The sequence below is a fragment of the Urocitellus parryii genome, chromosome X (assembly GCF_045843805.1).
Source record: "Urocitellus parryii isolate mUroPar1 chromosome X, mUroPar1.hap1, whole genome shotgun sequence".
Lineage (NCBI taxonomy): Eukaryota > Metazoa > Chordata > Mammalia > Rodentia > Sciuridae > Urocitellus > Urocitellus parryii.
This window is the reverse complement of record NC_135547.1, coordinates 119,864,275-119,889,770: the sequence shown is the minus strand read 5'-3', so window position 1 is coordinate 119,889,770 and position 25,496 is coordinate 119,864,275. Positions and strand designations below refer to the sequence as shown.

General features: G+C 39.8%; 1 protein-coding gene across 9 annotated transcripts in view; it reads left to right on the top strand.

Moving 5' to 3' along the window:
• The window catches only part of Reps2 (RALBP1 associated Eps domain containing 2), a 206,183-nt gene that overhangs the window by 163,242 nt on the left and 17,445 nt on the right, over nt 1-25,496 (top strand). For all 9 annotated transcript variants that reach the window (XM_026396752.2, XM_077793947.1, XM_026396750.1 and 6 more), the window contains 2 exons: nt 19,833-19,916; nt 21,046-21,191. In XM_026396752.2, coding sequence (XP_026252537.2) covers nt 19,833-19,916; nt 21,046-21,191 — 230 coding nt within the window. The remainder of the gene's footprint in view (nt 1-19,832; nt 19,917-21,045; nt 21,192-25,496) is intronic.

Sequence of the window (25,496 nt, the reverse complement as noted above, 5' to 3'; positions counted from 1 at the left end):
ACCAAGGTGGGGTAACTAGTAAATAGTAGAGCCAGTTCCAAACTGAAGTCTTTAGGCCCTTCCTCTCTGTCACTGGAGTCTAAGTGTCTACATCTACAGCAACACAGCAGATCCATTATACTCATAACTGAGGCTTTCACCAATCCTCCATGGAGGACCTAGATGACTTGAGGCTGTTGCTTTGTACCAACAGCAAACTTGGACTGGATCACAACAAAATTAACTGACATTCTGGGAGTACTCATTTACTTGCTGCAGTTTCAAACCTAGACTTGAGGACCCCCTGAATGAATGTGTGGAAGACCTGTCTGAAAACACTTTTGTAATAAACCTCCCTGTTACACAAATGACAACAGTGGCCTGAACTGTGCTACTTTATTGCAAGTCCTCATGTGAGCTGCTTGAAGTGGGCTTCCTGTCTGCTTTATGGGCATGGTGATTGAGGATCTGACAGGGAGACTGGGAATTCTCCAGTTCCTGTTAATGGATAAGTTGCTTCTTTGTCTACCAGATTGTCCAGCACAGTGTAAACACTGAGCTCAGCACTCAACCCAGGTCTCCAGCTCAGGTGCCTAACTGTGGAGAACAGGTGTGTAAGCAATGGAGGCAGAAAAATCTCTAGGCCATTTCCTTTCTGCCATTGCCCCCTTTCATCCACTGTAAGTGGGATACATATTCAGTATACAAAGTCCTGGGTAATAAGCACATGGTTGTATTTAGTCTTCTTGCCATGTCAAATTCCTAATATTGACCCTAGGAGGATCTCAGTCACCACCTGTATGGAATGCCATAGTCTTTCCCAAATTTCTTGTGATGAAACAGTCTCTGGAAGATATTAGTAGAGTTCTGTGGTAAGAAAAATTTGCAGGCTGCTCCCTCTATACTCCCTTTGGGAGATTCCTAATGTATGTGAACCCACTAAAGGTTTTGAAGTCCTATGGCAAAAACAAACAACAACAAAACCAACAAAAAACCTGTTCAATTTTGTTAAAGCAATTTTGTAGCTTGTGTGGCCATTCATCATTATATTTATAAAATACCTACCACTATCCTGAGGGCTTAGAGGCTAGGAAACATTACTAGAACACCAGGCTTAAGGTGTTGCTAAGAGCATTTCCACATTGTTCTCATCTGTCACCTCATTTCTGTATTGTGTGATTAAAGTTAAGTTTTATATGTTATACCAACAGACTTCTCTAGAAGATTTAAAAATTAAAGTTCACTGCACATTAGCTTGAGATTTCCAATTTTCCAGGTTTTCAGTTTGTTCCCTTTCTTTCATTGTTTTTCAGTTCCTTCTTGCTTACTCTCTCATGAGGTCATTTTGCTGTCTCACAGCAAATTTTATTATAGAGAACTTAAACACTCTGAATTCTTCCTTTGCTTTGTAAAATATTTTGAATATCTGCTATATCATCAACCTAACTTGAAAATATATCTATATCTACAGAGACATTTTCATGGGGGCTTAGACTGTAGTACCATAACCTGGAGACCTGGGGAGAAACTAGGAAGCATGGTAAAACTAAAATCATTACATTTATTAGTAGCTGTGGAAGAGGTTAAACTAAAGTTTCTGTATTATTTGTAGGATTTAGATATTCCCTATTATATAACTTGATAAATGGGTGAGACTAGTTTGTAATAATGAAAAAAATGTTCTGTTTCCTGCAGAGGAACACTATTTTAAAAGCTTTGTGACGAATCAGTTGTGATATACTTCCAGGTTCCGAGTATGTTACATACTCATTTGAGTTTGTACATTTGCATATATATATCTACATGTAACAGAAACATATCTACTTTTATCAAGTGAGAGAGATGAGGCATAGGTTTTCAGCATAAAATGCAGTTTAGGTGGATTCTACTTATACCAAGCACCACTGTGATATGAACATCTGGATTAAGTTATACAAATGGGGCCCCAGAGTTAGGGAAAGGGATAAATTCAAAGAAACAGATCTTTTATTTTTCATACTATTAGGTAAGAGCAAGAAGGACCAAGTGAATAAAGAATCAAGCATTTTTTTGTTCCACATTTTCCTTTGGAAAGACTGGAAACCAGAGCATGGTCTTTTGGCTCAGTTCAGAAGTGTTTTTTTTTTTTTTAAGACCAATTCATAGCATAAAAAACAGAAAGCAATTAGAGCAGACTGTTTCATATGGAGCAGCGTTAAAGTGAGTGTTAGTTGAACTTATTAGCTTGCTGTTTCTGCATAAAGTAAAATGCCATCTACAGAGTTTGTGCTTGTCCTGTAGGTCAGTTCTCTGCTAAGGGACTATTTAGTACTTCCATAGCTAAATCCCTTTAATAGCATTGATCTCATGCCAAATTTCTTATGACAATTGTGATAGAACCATGGCTTCAGTGTAATTATGTTTAATAAAGAAAAGATTTGGGGGATACAAAGTATTAACTTTTAAGTTTTACATTGGCACCACATCTGATAAATTAGGGCTTCCTCTAGACTAATGTGCTTAGAATTTTCCTATTTATGCCACTAGTTTCTTATCTTAACATAGCAAGTGCTCCCCACTAGCAATGTTATGAGTACTAAGATAACAGGCACGGTGGAAGAAACATCTTATTAATACTGTTACACTTAGATCAAGAAGGCTCATGGGATGGGTGGGGTGATCACTGAAATGACTTTTAAAGAAACAAGAGCCTCTTTATTTTTAGATGGCTGAGGGATACAGAGACTTCCTGTAGGGGAAGAAAATCAAATGCATAGAAACAGATATGCATGAGGTCCTGGTATGTTTGAGGAACTACCAGAGATTTGGAAAGCCAGATTTGAGGGAAGATTGAATGTTCTGAAGGTGGCAGTGAAGAGCAGGCCACCTCCTCATCTCCAGTCCCAGTGGTGCCAGAACTGTGGGAAAGAAATAGTCCCCCAATAAGAAAGTTCTCTATGGGAAGCAGCTGCCGAAGAGACAGTAGAAGTTTAGTTAGCCTGGCTGTTTTCACCCTTGGCTACATAGTAGCGTCATCTGGGGGAGCTTTAAACCTGCTGAGGCCCAGAAATTTTGGAATGAGGTGGTAAGTCCCAGTCATTGGGTGTTTAAATTTTTTTCATGTGATTCTAAAGTGCAGCCAGAATTGAGAAGTACTCAATTAGAGCAAGAGGAAAGAATGTTCAGAGAAAAGATCTAGAGGGGATTTTGGTGATATCATTCCATAAGTTCTAGTGGAAGAGGAGAGGGAAGTAGGAGTTCAGCTTAGGGGATGTACCTAAACCCTGTGGGGACAAGAACCCAGATCACGAGAAATGGCCTGTAAACCACAGGCTTCTTGTGATGACTGATGTGAATATGGTGAGAAAGTGTAATGATAGCAAGGTCCTGCTGGAAGGACTAGTCACTGTGTGCCACTGGTCATGTGTGTACTGTCATGAAAGATGAGCCAGGAACACAAATGGCCTTGAAAGGAAACTAGAGCCACCATGGTTCACTCAGCTCATTTCACATCTAACTTTTCTATCTGGCTAGAATCAGAGCTGAAGGTCATGCTGAACCCAGTAGGTATATGCTGGGCATGCTGCTCTTTTTCAAAGCCAAACTTCTTAGACACAACTTTTTATTACATGCTAACTTTGTTATATTTGGAAGGAATGATCATATCTTACTTAAACTCAAATGGCAGTTGTTAGGCTCTGAACTTCTAAAATACTTGCAAGATGTGGTAGTACACATTTGTGATCCCAGCCACTTAGGAGGCTGAGGCAGGAGATGGAAAGTTCAAAGCCAGCCTTACCAAGTCAGCAAGACCCTGTCTCAAAATAAAAATAGAAAGGATAGATGTATCTCACTAATAAAGGACTCTGGCCTCAATTCCCAGTATACGCCCCCCCCCAAGATCTTATTTTAAACATAGATGAAAAAAATCATAAAACACAATTAAGGGAAAAACTGCTTAGATCAGTTTTTACTGCTCACTCCTGCTAAGTACAACTGAAACCCTAGAGATGATATAACAGAAAGAAAGCTACTTTCTACTGTCATATACTTGGAGGTATACTGTTAAGTAATTGGCAGAAGTTTAGCTGTTTTGGCAGGGAAAAATGATATAGTTTTTCCTTGTAAGAATATCCTCTTATAATCAAGGATTAGGAAAAAATGCCTTCTGATATGATAAGAATAAAAAAGTTATTTGAAGCTTTATCAGAAATGATCTTTGGAAGCTACTTTTAGAAACCATGTTCTCAGAAATTGGGATAAGACATGTATAACAGTATATAATAACATAGTTATGATGACTCTAGCAATTGTGAGATGCAAATAAATAGCTCACAGAAATAGGTCATCTCATACTTATTTTTCATCCATGTTCTCTGGATAGTGACTCTATTGCCCTCCTTTTTCATTGGTAATTTTGTAGACTGACAGTGTTGCCAACCTGTAATCCCAGCAACTCAGGAGGCTGAGGCGGGAGGATCACAGTTTGAGGCCAGTCTCAGTAACTCAATAAAACATAAAATGGGCTGGAGATGTAATTCACTGGTAAAGCACCTCTGGGTTTAATTCCCAATATAAAAAAACAACAGGAAGGTAATTTTGCTTTGTATAGACTTCCAGACTGAAAGTTAATTTCCCTCAGCATTTTGAATGTATTAACCTCCTCCTCTTCTGACATTTATTGCTGCTGTTGCTGCTGCTGCAGAGTGTACTGTCAATCTATTTTTGGTTTCTTTGGAGTGACTCTGTCTTTTCTCTACAGGGGCTTTTAATACTTTTTCTTATGTTCTGTTTATGTCACTGTGATGTGTCTAGGCATAGATTTAAGTTTATTTATTCCAGGTGACACTTGGTATACATTTCCCATCTGGAAAATCATGTTTAATTTTAGAGCACTCTTAGTCATGTCTCTGTGGGTTTGATTTCTCTACTAATTTCTTCTATTTTCTTCTTGAACTGCAATTGGCTATATATTTCTGAGTGTCAACACATCTTTTACTTGTAATAATGATTCTCTCATTTTTTAATGTTCTGATCATCCTGTGCTAGCCCTGGACCAAATCTTTGTCTTCTAAGTGATTCTCTGTATAACTGTGTATAGCCAAAATTTTTCTATCTTGTTTTAAAATCTCTATCGCTATTCTTTGAATCTAGGTTTTATAATCAATTATTTTTATGTCAGTCCTTTTTTATGTTTCCCTATTTTTGTTTTATGTTTCATTCCCTATATTTAACATTGAGAATTCTAAACATACTTAATATATTTAATGTTATTTCAACTTGCTCTATTTTCATGTTTATTGGGAATGAATTTTTTTTTTTTTGTCTTAGATTTTGTCTTCCAAGCCTTTGAAAGTTGCAGGCTTGTGATCATTGAGTTGGGTTTAAATTTCATTCTCATTTCTCTAAGCTTTTTCCTATCTGGCAGTTTAGCAGCTATCTCTACCAGCTATACTCCAGAGCCCTAAACCCTTATACCCCTATACCCCATGTCCTTTAGTCTAGAGCCATTTTTTGTACTTGAGGTACAATACTTCAATCTGGTGTGGATGTCAGAGTTCTCAAGGATGGCATCAGATGCTAGCTTAGCCCAGGACCAGGCTGTGATATTAGACAGATGCTCCTTGATTTAGGATGAGGTTATGTTCCAGTAGACCCACTAGAGACTGAAAACATCATAAATTGAAAATTAATTTAATATACTTAACCTGTTGAACATCAGAGCTTAGTCTCACCTACCTTAAACATGTTCAGAGTACTTATATCAGCCTATAGTTGGGCAAAATTGTCTAACACAGAACTTCTTTTATAATAAAGTGTTGAATATCTCATGTAGTTTATTGAATACTCAAAGTGAAAAAAGAATGGTTGTATGGCTATGTCTTCATACCCTTATAGGGTTGAAGTACCATAACTTGAACCCTTGTAAGTCAGGGATGGCCTTTATATACTTTCTGTCCTTTTCCTAAGTAGACACCTCTGAACACCATCACAGGCTTCATGCTGGCTTTTCAGACTTACAGGTAGTGAAGCACCACTTAGCCTTTTGCTTCATATGGAGATCCCTGTTATTTTGCTGCTTGTGAGCTCTCAGCCACCTCTGTATGCTTCAGGACTCCCAGCCTGGCCTACTGCTTTGTGTTTTGTCCCCTGATGAACCTTTTCTGGCTTCTGAGTATCAAAATCTTAAATTTCGATGCTTGTGTGTTCGTGCTTTCACATCTGTCATTGCATGTCATTTTTTATTAGTGTGTTATAGTTACACAATATTATTGTTTGTTTGACATAATTATACAAGCATGGAATATAATTTGCTGCAATTCAGTCCCTAGTACTTCTCCTTTATCTCCCCCTGTTCCCTTTCCTCTTTTCTACTGGTTGCTCTTCTATTTATTTATAGTTTTTTTTTTAAAATAGTGCATCATAGATATATGTAAAAGTGAAATTTCACTGTGTAATATTCATAAGGAAGAGGAAGTTGAGTTCAGAGAGTGAAAATGAACGGTTTGGATTCTCATAGCTAGTAAGTTACCCAGCCTGCTCTTGTAGAAGAGGTGAGCTGGAAAAGGTTTCTGGGGAAGTGCTAGAAATTGAATGATATAGAGAAGGAGGGTAAGGGATAGAAATCAGCCACTACCTGTCACAAAAATTAGCTATTGACCTGCTAAGCAAAAGTTAATGAGAATTTCTATTCTCTTTGCTTACCAGTTATTTTCAAAATGTGAAATCTTTTCTACATCCATCTAAAATACCTTTTTTTTTTTTTTGGTGGTACTGGGGATTGAACTCAGGTGTACTTTACCACTGAGCTACATCCCCAGCCCTTTTTATTTTTTATTTCAGGGTCTTGCTAAATGGCTCAGTCTAACCTCCAATTTGCTATCCTCCTGACTCAGCTTCCTGAATCGCTGGGATTACAGTTGTGCACTGCGCCAGCTAAAATGCTTATTTTAAAAGTATACAAGCTAGCGAGGTTCTGTGATTTTTATTTCACTTATGAAGCACTTTTTTAGAGTGCTGTGGGCCCGATGCTCTTCTAAGTACTTTACAAATACTAACTCATTTAGTCTTCATAACAGTCATGCATGATAAATTCTGTTGCTCTCATCATTTTGCAGATAAGTAAAATAAGACAGAGAGAGAGCTTCAGGAACTTGCCCAATGCCACACACAGCAAGGAAAGGCTGTGATTCTAACCTTGCTGTCTAGCCCAAGGTCTAGCTTTTAGTATGATTCTATTCTATGAATTCATGTCTCAGAATTATTCTCCCAACAACCAGACTGACGTATTATCTTTATCAGGGATACATTTTCTTTTATGAAACCTCTTAATGAGTTAGCTTTACTCCACTACTAATGACTTGTTTTCTTAGATTTCTTACTCTTTATTATATTATGCTCATGATTTTTGTCATGTATAAAGCTCATTTTGCTGACATGTCCTCTGGACAGTGCCCTCAGTTTGCCTAAACAGTTCATCAGGTGTTAATGGAATGTGCTTACTGTAAGCCCGTACTTTGCTAAGAACTATGAGAGCATGAAGATTGTGATGTGATCCTTATCCTGTAACTCCTTCATCTTCCTCACCCTCTGAAGGCAGTCCTGCTTAACACCATTCATTCTGTAGTCTTCCATGGCACTTACATATAACATTTTCCATGTGTCTTATTTAAACCCATTTCCTTACGTTTTATTGGTAAACGTTGTAGGCTGTAGCTGGCCAGTATGTTTATCATAAGTAACAAGACAGCTCAGTTTCTCCCAAAAGGGTTAGTTGTACTTGGTTTCTCTTTTTTAAAAATTTCTTTACTTTTTTAATTGGTAGTGCTGGATATTAAACCCAGGGCCTTATGCATGCTAGGCAAGCACCGTACCACTGAGCCATGTCCCCAGCCCTTTGTATTTTATATTTTGAGACAGGGTCTCAGTAAGTTGCTTAGGGCCTTGCTAAGTTGCTGAGGCTGGCTTTGAACTTGTGATCCTTCTGCCTCAGCCTCCCAAGCTTCTGGGATTATAGGCATGCATTACTGCACCTGGCTAGTTGTGCTTGATTTCTAGATAACTGAACAATGAAGTCCTCATTTCTCTTGTCAGTCTCTCACCCCTACCATACAATGACAGAGTACACAAGTCACTCTTGAGGGTCGGGGGAGGAGTATATAAGTAGGGAAGTACAGGCAGCAATCATAGTGCTATGGTGCTAATGGGCTCAGGAAGGCAGCCTGATAGTGGAATCAAGAGCATCATCTTCAAATCCTATTACTACCTTTTATTGGCTTTGGGACTTTGGGCAAATTACTTAGTCTTTCTGTGTCTCCATTTCATCATCTGCAAAATGGAGATAGTGTTAGTGTTTATTTTCATAGGGTTGTTATGAGGATTCTGTGAGATAATATCAGTAGAGCCCTTAGAATGGTGCCTGGTACATGGTCCACCCTCAACAACAGTAAGCTGTTACAATTATTATCGCTGCAGGCCCAATGAAACAAAAGCAGGATCCAGTTTGAAAATGCAGAAGACCCAGGATATCCAGAAATTGGTAGTCATATGCCCAGAATAAGTGCTAGACTACTTACTCTGAACTACTTTTAGTAGAATTTTTTAAAAAATTACCCACTCCTATGACCTTTTGTGGACTAACCGACTGCCTTCTTCAGAAGTTCGCCAGTATAGCCTGTAGGCCCAATCCAGATCATCACTTGTTTCCATAAACACTGGAAATTTGAAAGACAAGAACCAGTTGGCAAGAGGTATGCATAGGACATCTTTCTTCAACCTTTTCTCACAGGGAGCTTGAGTCTCAAGAGAATTCTTCCATCAGTCAAATAATAGAAATGGGAAGAAGAATCTGTGGGAAGAAGGATAGACTTTCCCTGTCACCCACAGTCTCCTAAACAATGCCAGTGTCTGTGATTTGTCATTTTTCCTTAAAGACTTTTGTCTGACCAAGGTGCACTGTCTTTCAGTCTTGATTAGCAAAACTCTGAGCAAATATCCTTTATTCAACTGGCAGCTTCAAAGGCTTGCTGTGGGGGGCCTTCCCAACTCTGTTTCTGAAGCATAATTAAAGGAAACCAGACTTGGCCTCACCACAGTAGTGTACTGTGAAGGTGAGGAAAAAGGGAACATGGCTACTGAGAGAAGACAGAGGAAAGGAATTTATCCTTCCAACTCCCTCCTAAATACCCTACTCTGCCCAGAAAATTTTGTAGTTGTTGCCTAATAGTGTGCTGGTAAACCCTTTCTCTGGAGAATGGAAGGTAAACCTCAGTTTGTAGCCTGTCTTGTAAATACTCCCATCAGGCTGATCCTGAGCAGAGTTGGGAATAGATGTACACCATCAGCTCACTGGTACCAGCTAGCTCTGTAGTAGACAGCTTTACTTTGCCTCACAATCTTCCTGTTGGGATTCTGTGTGTCAAGTAATGGCATCTCTTTCCTTCCTTCCTCCTTTCCTTGAGGCAAAACTTCTCTCTTGTTTACATTTAACTTGTACCACTAGATGGCACTTTAAGGACATTACAGGAAATTGTCTCTGTGGGATTTGTTTTTTTTTTTTAAAAAAACTTTTTATTGAACTATATGAATGTGCAACTCAGTGAATTTATACAAGCTGAACACACACATGTAATCTCCACCCAAATCAAGAAACAGAATATAGTTAGCACTCCAAAACTGCTCCCCTCTCCTGTGCTATTTTCCCTATCGCCTATATTTAGGGTTAGCACTATTTTGACTTCTAACAGTGTATATTAATTAGTTTTGCCTATTTCCTACTTTATATGAGTGGAATCATGCAGTATATACTCTTGTGTCTGACTGCTTTTGCTTAAATGATATTTGTGTGATTCATCTATATATTTGTATGTAGATCATTGCTGTATAGTATTCCATTGTATGTGCAAATATATCACTATTTTCTACTGTTGATGGATATTTGGGTAATTTTCAGGTTTTGACAATGATGAGTTGTGCTTCTATGGACATTCCTATCCAACTATTGAGTGGATGTGTGTTTCATCATTCTTGGCAATATGCCTTAGACTTTCATGGCACAGGGAAGGTATACATTCAGCCTTAGCAGATGTTGCCAAACAGTGTTACAAAGTGTTTGTACTGATATAATCAATCAGTGGTGATCCCAGTCCAGTTACACATTCTCATCAGGGCTGAATTTATTTTATGGCTGGTTCGTAACTCTTACCATAATTTTATAGTCCCCTCTCTAGCAAATTATTTCTAATTGAATTTTTTAAAATCTATTTTTTGTAGATGTTGATGGACATTTATTTTATTCTTTTATTTATATGCAGTGCTGAGGATTGAACTCAGTGCCTCACACATGCTAGGCAAGTGCTCTACCACTGAGCCACAACCCTAGCCCTCTAATTGAATTTTTAAAAATCATATTTCCCTGATGGATGTAGCTCATGCAGGAAGGACTGTGTCAACCCAAAAGGAGACATTTCTTACAGTCAAAGTGTGAACTATCAGTAGTTGGAAAGAATGTTATTCTACACTCCATCCCTAATACATAGTGATGGAACCATGGAGAGAATTCAGGGTTTATTTGTTTGTTTGTTTGTTTTTGTAGTACTGGGATTGAATTCAGGGCTTCACACATGGTAGCTCAGTGCTCTCCACTGAGCTACATCCCAGTCCCCACAGAGGGAATTCAAATGATGAGTGTGGTAAAATATTGCATGAAGCTAGGACTTTGAGGCCTTTTAAATTTTTCATATACTGTTATTATCACTAGATCTCTATATATCAGTGGTGGGGGACCAGCAAGGAGAATTTCTAAAGTCCTAGTCATGAGATACTGTTGAATACTGATGGGTGGTGGTAGGTGCCTGCAAGAGAGGCATTTTTACATCTTATTCATAGAGAATACAAATTTCAAGAGAATCCTGCCATAGATCACATTATCTGTGAGGACCATGTTGTTGAGTCTGCAGATGAGAGTGTAATATGGCTTAAGTATGTGATATAGAGAGTGGGGCTCAGACTCAGCTCAGATCTTTGTTGTACTAATAGAAATTGGAAGTAGAAAAACAAAACCCTGGTCATGGTCAAAACACTTGCATTTTATACCAAAATAAAGCATTCAGAGTCCTCTAGTTATAATAGCAAGTATTTTTCATGGATGTTGTCCAGTAATCAAGCAGGTTTTGGGAATCCGTAGGAGATTCTGTCATGTAACTACTGAATCCAGGGACTACTTCTCCATTACAGTTGCTGATTACCCATTCCCACCAAAGTTCTTCCTGAGCTCCTCAGTGTTTTCCTGGGTGTTTCCAGTATTGGATTGTTTTCCCATTGGACTGAGGGGAGGTGGGTGGTGCCAGAGATGTTCAGTGCAAACTGCCTGAGATGTCTGTACTGAGGTAGCCTTCAAATTTGAAATCCTGAAAGGGCTTTTATTTTTTAAAAGTCTCCCCTCCAACACTGATAGTAGTAATATTTAGTGGCACAGATTTGGATTGTGGATCATCTGCTTTGGGGCTTGTAATCTAAATTGGAGCCAGCATTTTCTCAGTCTAGGTTTCTCTCTGTTTGTCAAGGGTGAAAAGTCCGTTACACTGAATTGGCTGCTGCCTGCACTAACAGAAACTGTGCCTGGGAAACCAGTCAGACTTTTTTTTTTTTTTTTTAACAATAGCTGCTATCATTATTGAACAGTTATTATGTAGTTGTGCTTAACAATCTAGACATATCTTTTGTTTAATTCTCACAGTGTCTGAATGAGGTTGATTATCCCCATTTTTCAGATGAAGAAATTATACCTCAGAGAGGTCAAATATGTGACATATGTGACCAGCTTATACACTGAGCAAGAGCAAAGCTTGGATTTTACTCTAAAGCCTGTACCCTATAACTGCTATGCTCTGTGGCGGTAGTTACCATGGAATGAATTCTTAACCTCCTTTTCAGTGGAACACAGAACAGTGTTGGACTTATTGCTGGCTCATTCCACATGTGGATTAGAGGACCTGCTGTTTGTTGGTGTTCAGTTTAGGCTCTGGGAAAAATGATAGCACAGCAAGACCCAGATCCTGTTTTCTAGATGGTTACCATTCAGCTCCATTTCTGTCTTTCACAGGTGACTTGGGTCATGGATTTTGGTAAACAGTCTTTCAGTGATTTGGGTCTTTTGGACCCTCTTGATTCTGGTTGTGGAATGATGGGGCTTGCTGTGGCCAGTATGCTGCTGGCTGCTGTTTCTGCATGGTAGGTCCCTAGGTTTGACCACATGGCTTTCTGGTGTACCCTTGTCTAGCAGAGATAAGGGTCAGGTGAAAATTAGGCAACAAATGACATTTAGTATATTGAGAAGTTGCTGGAAAACCCTAAGAGGCTGCAGCAGGATTGTCTGCTCATCTCCTTAAAATTTAGCCACTGCCTCTGTGATCCCCAGTTTGGGGATCCATCCTGATTCTTTGGTATTAAACAAAAGTTGAGTTTATTTTTACAATCTGTCAATAGCATGCATTGCAAAATTTAGATGTCTTACCAGTTACCCACGCCTTGGCAAATTACTGCAATTAAGCTTTTTTTTTTTTTTTGGTGGGCTGGGGATTGAACCCAGGGCCTTATTCATGCGAGGCAAGCACTCTACCAACTGAGCTATATCCCCAGCCTGACAAACAACTTTTTTTTTTTGTTCCAGGGATTGAACTCGGGGGGCACTCAGCCACTGAGTCCCATCCCTAGCCCTATTTTGTATTTTATTTAGAGACAGGGTCTCACTGAGTTGCTTAGGGCCTTGACATTGCTGAGGCTGGCTCTGAACTCATGATCTTCCTGTCTCAGCTTCCCAAGCCTCTGGGATTACAGGTGTGCGCCACCATGCCTGGCTAACGAATGACTTTTTAACAAAATCTTGTTGCTGAAGATTTTTGTCCTGCTGCAAATATTTATAGATGGAAACTTGGAGGCATAAACCCAATTCCTCCCATGATAAATGGATGAGCAAATAGTTAAGAAGCCTAGTCAGTCATTGCAGGAACACTTATCGCCTTGTCCAGACTAAGGTCCCTGGAGACTTTGTTTACTCATCTTTTTAAGTGAAGAATTTTGGCCATCAATGGTCCCCAATTGGTCTGGGCTGGCTATGTAAAAATCCCCCAGGGAGCTTGTTAAAATATAAATTACTCATGCTCCATTCCTAGGAGATTCTGATGAGGGAACTCTGGGGTGCTGTCTAAAAATCTGCAATTTATAAAAATCCCCCAGATAATTCTACTGAGTTAGCTATACACCAGTTAGCTATATTTGGGAACCAGTGGGGTAGAAGGTATAGGACAATTGATTTGGGAAGAAACCTTTTATAAGTTTGAAGATTTAGGGAATACTTGGGCATATGGAGTAGGCTCCATATGGATGAATTAACCCAGGTATAATGTAGTCAATAATTGGAGCCAGGTGGTGGAAGAACTTTAACTGGCTGAGGGGTTGTGTTATGTGCCATAGGCCTTGGGGACATGCTAAAGGCTTTGAGATAAAAGAGCCTCCATGAGATGATGTTTTACAAGATTAGTTTCTCAGTGATGTGCAGGGTGAGTCAGCCTGGGCAAGAAACTGAAGGCTGGAAAAACATCTGCTGAAGTTTTTGTAGTGGCCCAGGCGGGAAGTGTGGTGAGAACTTGAAATGAAGTAGGGGGTAGATCCTTTTGGTAAAAAGAGGCTGCCTCAGTAGAACTATAATCTGAGATACATTGTTTTAAACTATTTAAAAACTTGTAATTTATTGTTAGGTTCATCTGCCTTGACTATTATCATGAATGATTTCTATTGTGTATTTTTTCCAAAAGTGTTTTTTGATTGATTTGGTTTAGTTTGGGGTACTGGTTTTTTTTTTTTTTTTGATACCCAGGGGCACTGTATCTTTGAGCTGTATTTCCAGCCTTTTTTTACTTTTCATTTTTCAACAGGGTCTCAATAACTTGCTGAGGGTCTTGCTAAATTGCCCAGGCTGGCCTTGAATTATAATCCTCATGCCTCAGCCTCCAGAGTTGGGATTACAGGCATGCACCACCATGCCTGTCAGGCAGGTTTTAAGGAGCCCATGGAACAAATTCGTATAGAGTAGTAGTTGGCAGCAGCAACACAAACTGTTACTGCAACAAAGAAAGGGAGAAGAAAAGCAGGAGGGGAGCCCTTTCTTGCCTGAAAGCAACCCCATCCACACCCTGCCTCCATACTCTTAGCCAAATAAGAAGGGGAAGAGTGTGCAGCAGGGGCCCCTGGAGTTGGATCTGCCAAGCACTGTGGAGATTGCTCCTCTCCTAGGATTGGGTGTGGACCTTAGTATCTGGCAGGAATGTTCTTCCTTTGTTCATCTAAAACCCAGCCTGTAGTTAGCGTTTCCTAAAGTATGTCCCACAGAACATTATTTCTGCTGAATGTTAAAGGAGTTACATGAGAATAAAGAATTGAAGTCAAAGAAGTCTGAGAATGTATGCCTTAACAAGCAAAGGCAAGAGGCTTCCATTACCTTACAGAATTTCAGAGCACGAAATGTGCTATGTGCTCCTTGAATCACCAAGAGGAAGATAGACTAGCCAGTGCTTCCTAAGGTTAGCTGTAGATTATTCCCCCCTGTAGGTAGGGGCTGGCAAATTATGGCCAAATCTGTACCACCCACCTTTGTTTGTAAATAGAATTTCTTGGAACACAGCTATGCCCATTCATTGGATTGTCTTTGGCTACTTTAGCACAACAGTTGAGTTGCAGAGCTGCCACAGAAACTGCATGGCCCTCAAAACCTCAAAAGTTTACTGCTGTCCCTTTACAGAAAAGATTCACCAATCCCTGTTCAAGATCATTTCTAGACTGCCTTAAGGAGATATAAGTGGATTTTCCAGCACTGCTTTATGATGAATCTGCTTAATTTTATTCAGTTTCTGTATGGCCATAATTCTTTCTTCTTGCTTTAAACCATTTTTTCCTCTCAACCACTTATCAGGGTGAAAACCTGAGTTCCAAATGTCCTTGTTCTTTTTCTTTCACTTATGCCATATTCTATCAAGCACCAATGATGTATCCAGTTTCCAATCTAAGTAACTCTCACATCTACCTGTTCCCATTCCCACCAACCTGGTTTAAAATACAAAGCAAACCAGACTGTTTGTCTACTTTGAGTCTACAGGTGGCCCCTCTGGCCCTCAGGGTGTGCTCCAAATATGCAATGTAGATGTAAGGTCTGGTTAGGGAGACAGAAATTATTGGGTGGTATTCCATAGTAGAAGACATTTAATTCAAGGAATTAGATGCTTACAAAAAGCATTAGACATTGTCAGGCTTCTGTCTGCTGCAGTGTAGAGAAAAGTACAGAAGTGGGGAAGGTGCTGAATGAATGGTCTTCAGATAATCCAGGTCTGTAAAGCCATGTATGGTCTACCCCACTGCCTTTCTCCAGTTCTAGGCATGCCCCCTGTTTTGCTCCCCACACTTTAACTTCACTCTACCTGACTAGATTCCTAACTCTACACGACTAGATTCCTAACTCTACACATATTCCTAACCCAATTTTAAAAATGAAAATAAAATGACTAACATGTATTATCTCTCTGTATCAGGAATTTGGGAGTGGCTTGGTTGGTTGGTTCTGGTCCAGGGTCTTAAGAAGCTACTGGGGATGTGGCTCAAGGCCCTGGGTTCCATCCCCAGCAGCACCAAAAAAAAAAAAAAAAAAAAAAAGAGATGTCATCCAGGAATGCAGTCATGTGAAGGCTCACCTGGGGCTGGAGGATCCAGTGCTAAGATGACTTGGCAGGAGGCCTCACTTCCTTGCTAAGTAGACCCCTTGTTAGGACTGAGTGGATTTCCTTATAGTATATCAGCTGACTTCGCCCAGAATAACCAGTATATGAGAGAAAAATACACACAGAAGCAGAGAGAGAAATACCAAGGGATAGCATATTAGGGTGCTTTAAATCCCCCTTTCTGGGACCATGTTGTGTAGAGTCTCTGGCCAGGTTCCTTAAAGGCAAAAAAGCCAAGGGGAAAAAAACCAAGGAATAATGGAGTCTCAGATAAAGGCTGACCTTGGCCTGATCCATATAGGGAGTAATCTGGTATATAAATTACATCACAGAATTATCCTCCTTTGAGATAGAGGACTGCCCTTTTATATCCTTCTACATACAGATCAGTTTTTGTCCGTGGCCTGCTGGGGGAAGGGTTGGGAGGTAGGCTTCCATCAGTTGACAATTTTTCTCTAGAGAAAAGAGCAGCTGTGAGTCATTAGTAGCCAAACCTCAGAACAGCTGGGGGATGGATGTGTCAGCCAGGTAAAGGTGATCTGAGTGGGGGCACTATAGCACCTTTGACTGCTGGCTTCTTCCTGTTTAATTCTGAAGTATTTACCAAGGAACCTGACTGTAATTGGATAAAAATGAATGAACAGAAGTGCTTAGCTTCTCTGGGCCTGTATTCATTTCTGGAAAGCCAACTGAGCAGGCCATGTTGTTCCATCATCCATGGAAACAGGCAAAACCACAGGCCAGACAGTTCTCTGCATCCTAAGCGGCAGTACCTTGTTCTACCATGTGACCTATCCAGGCCTTTTTTTTTTTTTTTTGGCAAAATTGGAATGAAAATAGCTTGTCATTTGCAGTTGGAAAGTACTAGAATTGATGTGTGAGAGTGTGTGTATCTGTATATCTCTATGTCAATATCTGTATCTGTATCCCAGGTCCTTGCATATAATTTCAGAAAGGTACTTTTGTAAATGAAAAAAATTCAGATTGGGGCTGTGGCTCAGAGGTGGAGTGCTTGCCTAGCATGTGTGAGGCACTGGGTTTGAGCCTCAGCAGCACATAAAAATAAATAAATAAAATAAAGCTTAAAAGAACTCAGACACATCTTACCATTGCTTCCTCATTCTTCCCAGCTCCTATCTGATTGTTGCTTGTGTTTTTAGAGATGTTTAAGGGAAAAGGTGGCATCAACAAAGACACTCTATACCTTTTCTGTGTTCAGAATCCTCATTTCTGTTGAGAACAAGGTCACTTTATCGCCTCCTTCATTATTTTCACAAGAAGGAGACTTCACTTACCTCTATGGGGAAGGGAGTGTAGAGCACACATTTCTCTGTGTGCCTGAGGAGAAGTGACCAATAGAAAGGCAGAGTGCCGGGGGTCTGTCACTCCTCCTCTCTCTGCCTGCCTGGTGAGGTATGTCACTACACACCTGTGGTCCCTGCAGGGGGCTGCATGCATAGACTTGGAGCCAGAACAGATACCTTCAAAGTAAGAGATTTGTGGGTGGAAGGAAGGAAGGGGCCTCAGGTCCAAGTTGCATTCTTTACCATAGTTCACCCGAATCTCTATACTCAAGCGGTTATTGGGCCCTCACTCAGCTATTAATTAAGTTGATGTTTGAGTCACAGATCTTGGAGTATGAGTCCATTTGTCACAACCCACAAGAAAAGTGAAGAGAGTGCTGCATTCTCTGTACTCCTGACAATGAAAGCTCCTGGGGAAGCTTTCGTTGGGTGTTTCCCAGGCACTTCAAACTCTCTATGACTCAAAGTGGGCTCCCCTTACTGCTGCTTGTCCTGTGCTTCCTGTCTTGGGAATCCGCCTCAGTGTTCTTGTGGTGACCCAGGCTGACATCATGAGTCTCAGAGCATATAGGCCCTTTGTGAATTTTTGGAGCCTCCATTTTTACCACCTCCAAACATTGCTCCTGTAACTGGCTGTGTTCTGTGTGTCACTAAGACCTCAGCTGACTCTTTGCTGCCTGAGTCATTTTATTTGGGGTGGGGGATGGTATTGGGAATTGAACTCAGGGTCACTCAACTACTAAGCCCCATCCCCAGCCCTATTTTGTATTTTATTAGAGACAGGGTCTCAGTGAGAGTTGCTTAGGACCTCGCTTTTGCTGAGACTGGCTTTGAAATCACGATCCTCCTTCCTCAGCCTCCCAAACTTAGCATTATAGGCATGCGGCACCATGCCCAGCTGCTGCCTTAATCTTTGCTGCTATACATGGCTGTGTGCTTCTGTAGTCGCCACACTGCTTCCCACCATAGTTTCCTGAAGCATGATTGCTTGGCCATTTCTTCGTCTCTCCCCTAGACGTACACTCATACACTGCTGGTGGGGCTGCAAATTGATGCAGCCAATATGGAAAGCAGTATGGAGATTTCTTGGAAAATTGAGATTGGAACCACCATTTGACCCAGCTATCCCCCTCCAGACTGCTTATAAGCAGGGTCTGTACGTTGTTCATCCTTGGATAACAGCACAGGGCCCACCTGCAGTAGCAAAAATAAACATTGCCTTGAATGAATAACTCTTTGGCTTAAGGGTGCCTGAGGCTACATAGCATTGTGGTTATAAGCCTAACTTTCGAACTCAAGGCCTGGATTTAGATCTTGCTATTTGTGTGATCTTAGGTGAGTTCCTTAACTTCATGATCTTCAATTTCTTCACCAAAAGTTTGAGAATAATGATACTTCCTAGGGCTATGATGAGGGAATGCAATAAATAATCATGCAAAGCACTTTGAGCAATGTATGACATATAGCTCATATTCAGTGTTTCATAGTATCTGATAATAGTAACAGCAAAAATAATAAAACAGTTATCATTGAAGGAAGGGAGAAGGCTGTAAAAAAGTACTTGGAACTAGAAATCAGGTATGTTGAATGCCTGCATAATGGGTTTAGAAGAGATGGAGTGTTTGGGATAAAAGATAGAAGCAGATGGGATTACTGTAAGGAGGAATGAATAGGGAGAGAAAAATGGGACAGGGGAACCGAAGACAGAAAGTTGAGAAACCCTATATTTGAAGGATAAGAAAAGACAAAAAAAAAAAAATGATTACAAGTAGGAGATTGCAGCTTCTCGGATGCCAAGGACAGGAGTTTGAAAAAAAAAAAAAAGCAGTCAAGGGTGCCATGTTGGGTGCAAGGGGAATGAGAAGATTAGAAAAGAATCTACTAAATGAGAGAATGTTAGTTCCCTGGGAACCAACCCTTTCAGTAGAGTCATAGAAAGAAGCCTTGCTCTCTGAGTGGTTAGAGAAGGATGGATTAGAGCACATCAAGGCAGTTGGTTGTGCTACAATGTGTTGCTATAGTATGAATTAATTTGTGGGTAAATGGAGGACTGTCAGTGGAATGTGGAAGTCATTTATTTTGCAAGTGGGTTTTTTTTTTCCTCAGCATGTTAACATTTTGCACCATTGGCTGAAAGCAAAGTAGTGTAACATAGCTGAAGGAAGCAAGTCTCTGGGAAATAGGGAGCCACACGTGACACCCAGTTACCCTGTGTTCTGGCATTCTTTGCCAATCTTTGTACATTTTAGTCATTGATTCCATACCACTTAGCAGTCTCAACAATCTGATGAGTCCTTCTACCACAAGCCTCCTTCTTTTTTAAATGTAAAGAGCCCAATTTACTAGAGTGTTTCTTTATTAGGTATTTAACATTTTTTAAAAATTGCAGTGTGTTTTAAATGATAATGATTGTTTTTCTTAGCACTCCAGTTAAGATCTTAAGGTCTTTCCCCCCATAGACCCCATTATTTTTAGAATTCGATTTTGTAAAGTGTTAGTTTTTAAGCAATATGTATGTCAGTTATAGTAGAAATTCCCATGATTCCTTTTCCTAAGGTTGAATAATGCGGGGAGGAGAGGTGGAAGGGAATAGCAAGGTCTGTGAGGAGTTTCCCCCAAGGATCACCAGACTCAACCATGCTTGGCTGCAACTTGGTCAAAATTAGTTTTCCCTGAGTGACCATTTTCCTGAATACTCTGTTATATATTTACGTGTTATGTATTTTGGTTAAGATCAAATGTAGTATACATTTGGGTGGTTGTATCTTTGCATTTATATCATCTCTCTGATTTCTTGCTACAGTCTGAACAAGTATCTGAGACTGAGGTACTCCCACAGATGAACAGAGCCCCTTCCCAGGCTGCAGAAGGTAGTCCAGCAAAGAAGGTAAGGGCAGCATGAGGATGCCATTGTGGTGGCATTCTGAGGACCTCTCCCGGGCTCCTTGCCTCTGTTATCAGATCTACTGCTTTAAAGTTTTCATGTTCTGAAAGGAATGGGAACAATCCACTTTTCCTAAAATGTGTTTTCTTTGTGAAGATAAGGATCTTGAAACTTTCTGAACTTAACCCTTGATATTACTGAGAGTTCATACTCTCCTCCTCAACTTCCCAGCTAAAGATAGTGGCCTTGCTTTTGGCAAATCAAATGACGTGGGAAGGAATATATGCATTTAGTGAAACCCCACACACCTGCTAAGCCTGAATGAACATTTTTTGGGGGTGGAATACTCTCCCCTTCTTGGCCTTTGTACAATGATTTCATCTTGCATTCCACTATCTTTACTTCTGCCCAGCCACACCATTGAGTTCCCTTTCATTTGCTCAGTTATTACCATCTACTTATCATGCTTGTTCCCTACTTTTTTTCTTATCCTCTTCTTGTTATTCCCCATTTTCTTCCAGGCCCTTCTCCCAGTGAAGAGAATGGGCCTTGGGCTTGGGAGCACAGATGATGCAGGGTCCTCCAAGGAAGCAGACAAGCTGTCTCCTTCCAGAACACAGTGTAGCTTCTTTGTTTGACTTTTTGTGGACATCAGGAGGAAGAAAATTATAAGCACATGACTAAGACATAAAAACTTCAAAATTTTTGTTATAAAAGGTGCCAAAGTAAGACAGAGCCAATTTTGTCTTCAGTTGAAAAAAAATCAAAACAAAACTATGTTAGATGCACAGGGTCTACGTGAGCTTAATTCACAAGAAGTAATAGATCGCTTACAAGGGAAGGCCACTAGAATCTGATTCCTGTGTTCTTCCAGATGACAAAAAGAGGCAATAGACTGTAAGCATTTAAAAGAAAAAGAGACAAAGGAAGGCAGGCAGGAAGGCTGGCTACCTGCTGGAATCTGATGCCTGTATCTTTCCTGTTCTTGCCAAGCTAGGAGTCAGCCACTTATCCTTGGATATGAAGTTTGAATAGAGCAATCTTCTGATCTTGGGGACAAAGCTAGCATGATGGTGGTGGTGGGGGATTTGTTTTTCACTTTGTAGTTTTTCGTTTTGTTTTTAATCCACAGGATATATCGTATTCTCAGGCTCCATCAAAGCCCATTCGTAGGAAATTCAGACCTGAAAATCAATCTACGGAAAACCAAGAGCCTTCTACTGCTGCAGGTGGGCCAACTTCTGTAGCAACTGTGAAACCCCATCCAACGGTCCAAAAGTAAGTAGAACTGATGAGAACAAGATGAGACTCTCTTTTATGTGTGTGTGAGTGTAAACTCACATTCGTGGAATAGTCTTATGATTGTCTTATTCACCTCTATGATAGGATTGAGGTCTCCCAGTCACATAGAAGGTTTTTAAACTATAGAATTTTAACCTGACCCTATAGAATTTAAGGGGCAACTGAGTCCTAGGCTGTGGTGGTTTGGTTGGGTTTCCTGCCCTTTGTCTCTTCTTGCCTTCCTACTGTTCTTTATTGTGCTGACGTAGATTTTCCTAGGAAGAAGACAGTACTATGGGCAGTTTTCCCACTTTTCCTGTCTTATCTCATTCTTTCCAGGCATATGGCTAGCTCCATGACCACACATCTTTCAATAGAAGTGGTACGTGATTTTTAAAAATCCCCATAAAGAGTTCTTGTCATCAGTCATCTCAGCTCTGAATGGGCACAGTTAGAACATCTATAATATTTATCTCACCAGCTGAAACTGATATTGGAGAGAGCATGGGGACATTTGTGGACATGGCCAGAGACTTGAGACAACAAAATTATGGACAAATCATTTGGCTTTGAGAAGAGCCTTCACTTGCCTCATTTTTTTTTATTGTAACATTCTGTGAGGTATCAAGGGCAGAAACCTGCTGCTCTCACTTAACTTTACATGAGCCTGACTGGGCATGAATGTATGGGCTCAATATCTATCATGACACTTCTGTAAAGACCTTTTAGGTCTCTGGGGCTTATGTGGATTTTCTTCTACTTACACTGTCGTGGAAAGAAAAACAGCAAGTTTTGTGGGTGGTATCAGCAACTGGCCTTTGTAGCTGAAACACAGTTCTGAATTTTTGCATTCCTCTTCTTCAGATGATCTCCCCACCCTGCAAAGGGAAAATTCCCTGGTAGTATCAATCCATAAAAGAGATATTTTTTTTCTGGTTTTCTTTTTTTTTTCAATTTCAGTTTTATTGAAATGAAATTGACATACAGTTCATCTTTTAAATCTACAATCAATTAGCTTTTAGTATATGCACAAAGCCCTGCAGCTATCACTACCATCTAATTTTAGAACATCCTTATCATCCCCCAAAGAATCTCTGTTCCCCGTTTCCCTTCTCTGCCCAGTGCCTGGCAACAACTAATCTACTTTGTATCTATTTTGCTTATTTGCCCATTTCATATAAATGGAATCATGCAACGTGTGATTCTTTGTGTCTGGCTTCTTTATATAGTGTTTTCAGGGTTCATTCATGTTGTAGCATGAATCAGAACTTCATTTCTTATTGCCAAATAATAATCCATTGTATGGAGATACCACATTTTATTCAGCCTTTTATCAACTGATGGAATTTTATATTTCTACTTATTGGCTGTTAGAAATAATGCTGCTATACTATTTGTGTACTTGGTTTCTGTGTGAGACCTATGTTTTCACTTTTCTTGAGTGCATAACTAAGCATGGAATTCCTGGGCTATGTGTTCATTCTACATTTATCATTATCAAAATGTTTTTCACACTGATTGTAACATTTTACATTCTCATGAATGTATGAGGATTCCAGTTTTTCTACTTCTTCATCAGCATTTTTTGTTTTATTATTATTATTATAGCCATCATAGTGTGAAGTGGTGTCTCATTGTGGATTTGATTTGTGTTTCTTTAATGACTAATGAGGTTGAGAATCCTTTCATGTGCTTATTGGACATTTGTATATATTATTTGAATAAATATCTATTCACAGCTTTTGTCTTTTGTGTGTGTGTGTGTGTGTGTGTTATTGGGGATTAGACCCAGGGGTGCTCTGTCACTGAGATACATTTCCAGCCCTTTTTTATTTTTATTTTGAGGTAGACTCTCACTAAGTTGTCCAGGCTGACCTCAAGTTTGTGATCCTCCTGCCTCTACCTCCTGAGTCACTGGGATTACAGGCATGCACCACTGTGCCTGGCCTTTGCCCACTTTTAATTAAGTTTTTAATCTTTCTCTCCCCACATTTTTTTTTGGGTACTGGGGATTGAACCCAGGGGCATTTAACCACTGAGACACATCCCTAGCCCCTTTTATATTTTATTTTGAGGCAGGGTTTTGCAAAATTGCTTAGGGCCTCACTAAATTGCTGAAGCTGGCCTTGAACTTATGGTCTATTTGACTCAGCCTCTGGGATTACAGGCTTGCACCACTGCGCCCAGCTAATCTTTTTCTATTTTGAGTTATGAGTTCTTTATATATTTTGGATACAACCCCCTTGTCAGATATATTATTTGCAGATATTTTCTCACATTCTGTGAGTTGTCTTTTCACTTTCTTGATGGCTCTGTTTATAGAACAAAAGTTTTTAATTTTGATGTAATCCAGTTTATTTTCTCTTCTGTCTCTTATATTTTTGGTTTCATATCTAAGAAACCATTGCCAACTCCAAGTTCATGAACATTGGCTCCTATGCTTGCTTCTAAAAGTTTTAAGTTTTATACTGATGCTTGTATTCTGTTTTGAATTCATTTTGGGTGTGGTATGAGGATGGGATCCAACATTATTCTTTTTGCCTGTGGATATCCAGTAGTCCTAGCACCATTTATTTAAAGGAGATATTTCATTTTATCTGCCTGCTTAATGAGTGTCCCTCAGCATGATAGCCTCTTGCTAGGTGAGGTGATCATATGATATCTAGTTGAGAGAGGCTAGGAGGCACTAGCACATTTCATAGTATAAACAGCAGGGATTTAGGAAGCTTAGGCTCTGAGGTCAGGGAATTTTATATAGCGTCTTATTTTAGTTCCCAGACTAGTTTATTTTGGAGTGATAAGAAGTGACTTAATATTCACAATTAAAAAATATTTTTAGTTATAGATGGATACAATACCTTTTATTTGTTTATTTATATGTGGTGCTGAGGATCAAACCCAGGACTTCACACGTGTGAGGCAAGTGCTCTACCACCGAGCCACAATCCCAGTCCCTCATAATTGTTTTTTGTACTGGGATTGAACCCAGGGGCTCTTAACCGTTGAGCCACATCCCCAGCCCTTTTTATTTTGAGAATGGGTTTATCTGAGTTGCTTAGAATCTCACTAAATTCTTGAGACTGGCTTTGAACTTGTGATCCTCCCATCTCAGCCTCCTGAGGCTCTGGGATTATAGGCATGTGCCACCGCACCCAGCTCAATATTCATGATTTTTTAAGCCCTGAGGAAAGAGCAGATATATGATGGTCAGTTTATAGTCCTTTCTCAACCAGAGTTTTGGAGAGAATTAAGCCTTGATGCCCTTAGACATTCATTGTGTGTAGTAAATTAACCTCTCTCTCATGCATCTAGAGTGGTAGTTGCTATGTATTGTCTTTGGAAAAATTGAGAAAAGACTCACAAATAATTTTCTTCAGGGCTTACTGCTATAATAGAACACTGATTGAGAATGCCAAATAAAGTAGATCAGCTGCAAAGTGGTCATCAGCATTTTGAGAAATTAACATCAGAACTGAACCACTAGGATTAGACAGAGGGGAGTGAAGAGAGGGGAGGGGGTATGGGGGCAGGAAGGATAATAGAATGAATTGGACTTTATTATTCTATGTGCATATATGATTACACAACTAGCGTGATTCTACATCATGTACAACCAGAAGAGTTGACACATCATACATAAATACATCTATTTATGTATGATGTGTCAAAATGCATTCTACTGTCATGTAATCTAATTAGAACCAATTTAAAAAACTGAACCAAATTTAGTTTTAAGTATTACCATTATCTCTTTCATTTAGTGCAAAGGAACTAATAAAATTTTGTCTTCAAGTGAATTGCTGAGTCTAAGTTATAAATAATAAACTGATTTCAGACTGTATCTTCATTAATAAGGACAAAAGTAGATTTTTCTTAGAAACAATTTGGCCTGGTTAGTTTTAGCCTACATCTTATGTATCTGCTACAAGGGTGTGCTTTTGGAAAATAGAATTATTTGAGCAGTTTGGAGATAGAGGATACCCCATGACTGTACCATGACTGAGCCTGCACCTGCCTTCATAGCCTCTGTTCTCTGTAACCCTAAGAGGTGTCCTGGACAACCCCGCAACATTCCTAGAAGCCAATGTGGTAGTGTTTGTTTGCCTGCATGATAATAGTTTATGCATGAAGGGACATCTAGTTCTCAGTGTGGTTGCAATTCTTTTTCCCTTCCCTCCTCATGCTTGGTGTTTATTGGGTTGCTGTGAGATTCGCAATTGATATCCATGATAAAAATCTCCCATTTCCAAACAGATAAAGGCAATAAAAGTTTGGTTCTTAGAAACTGTAAGCAGAATTTCT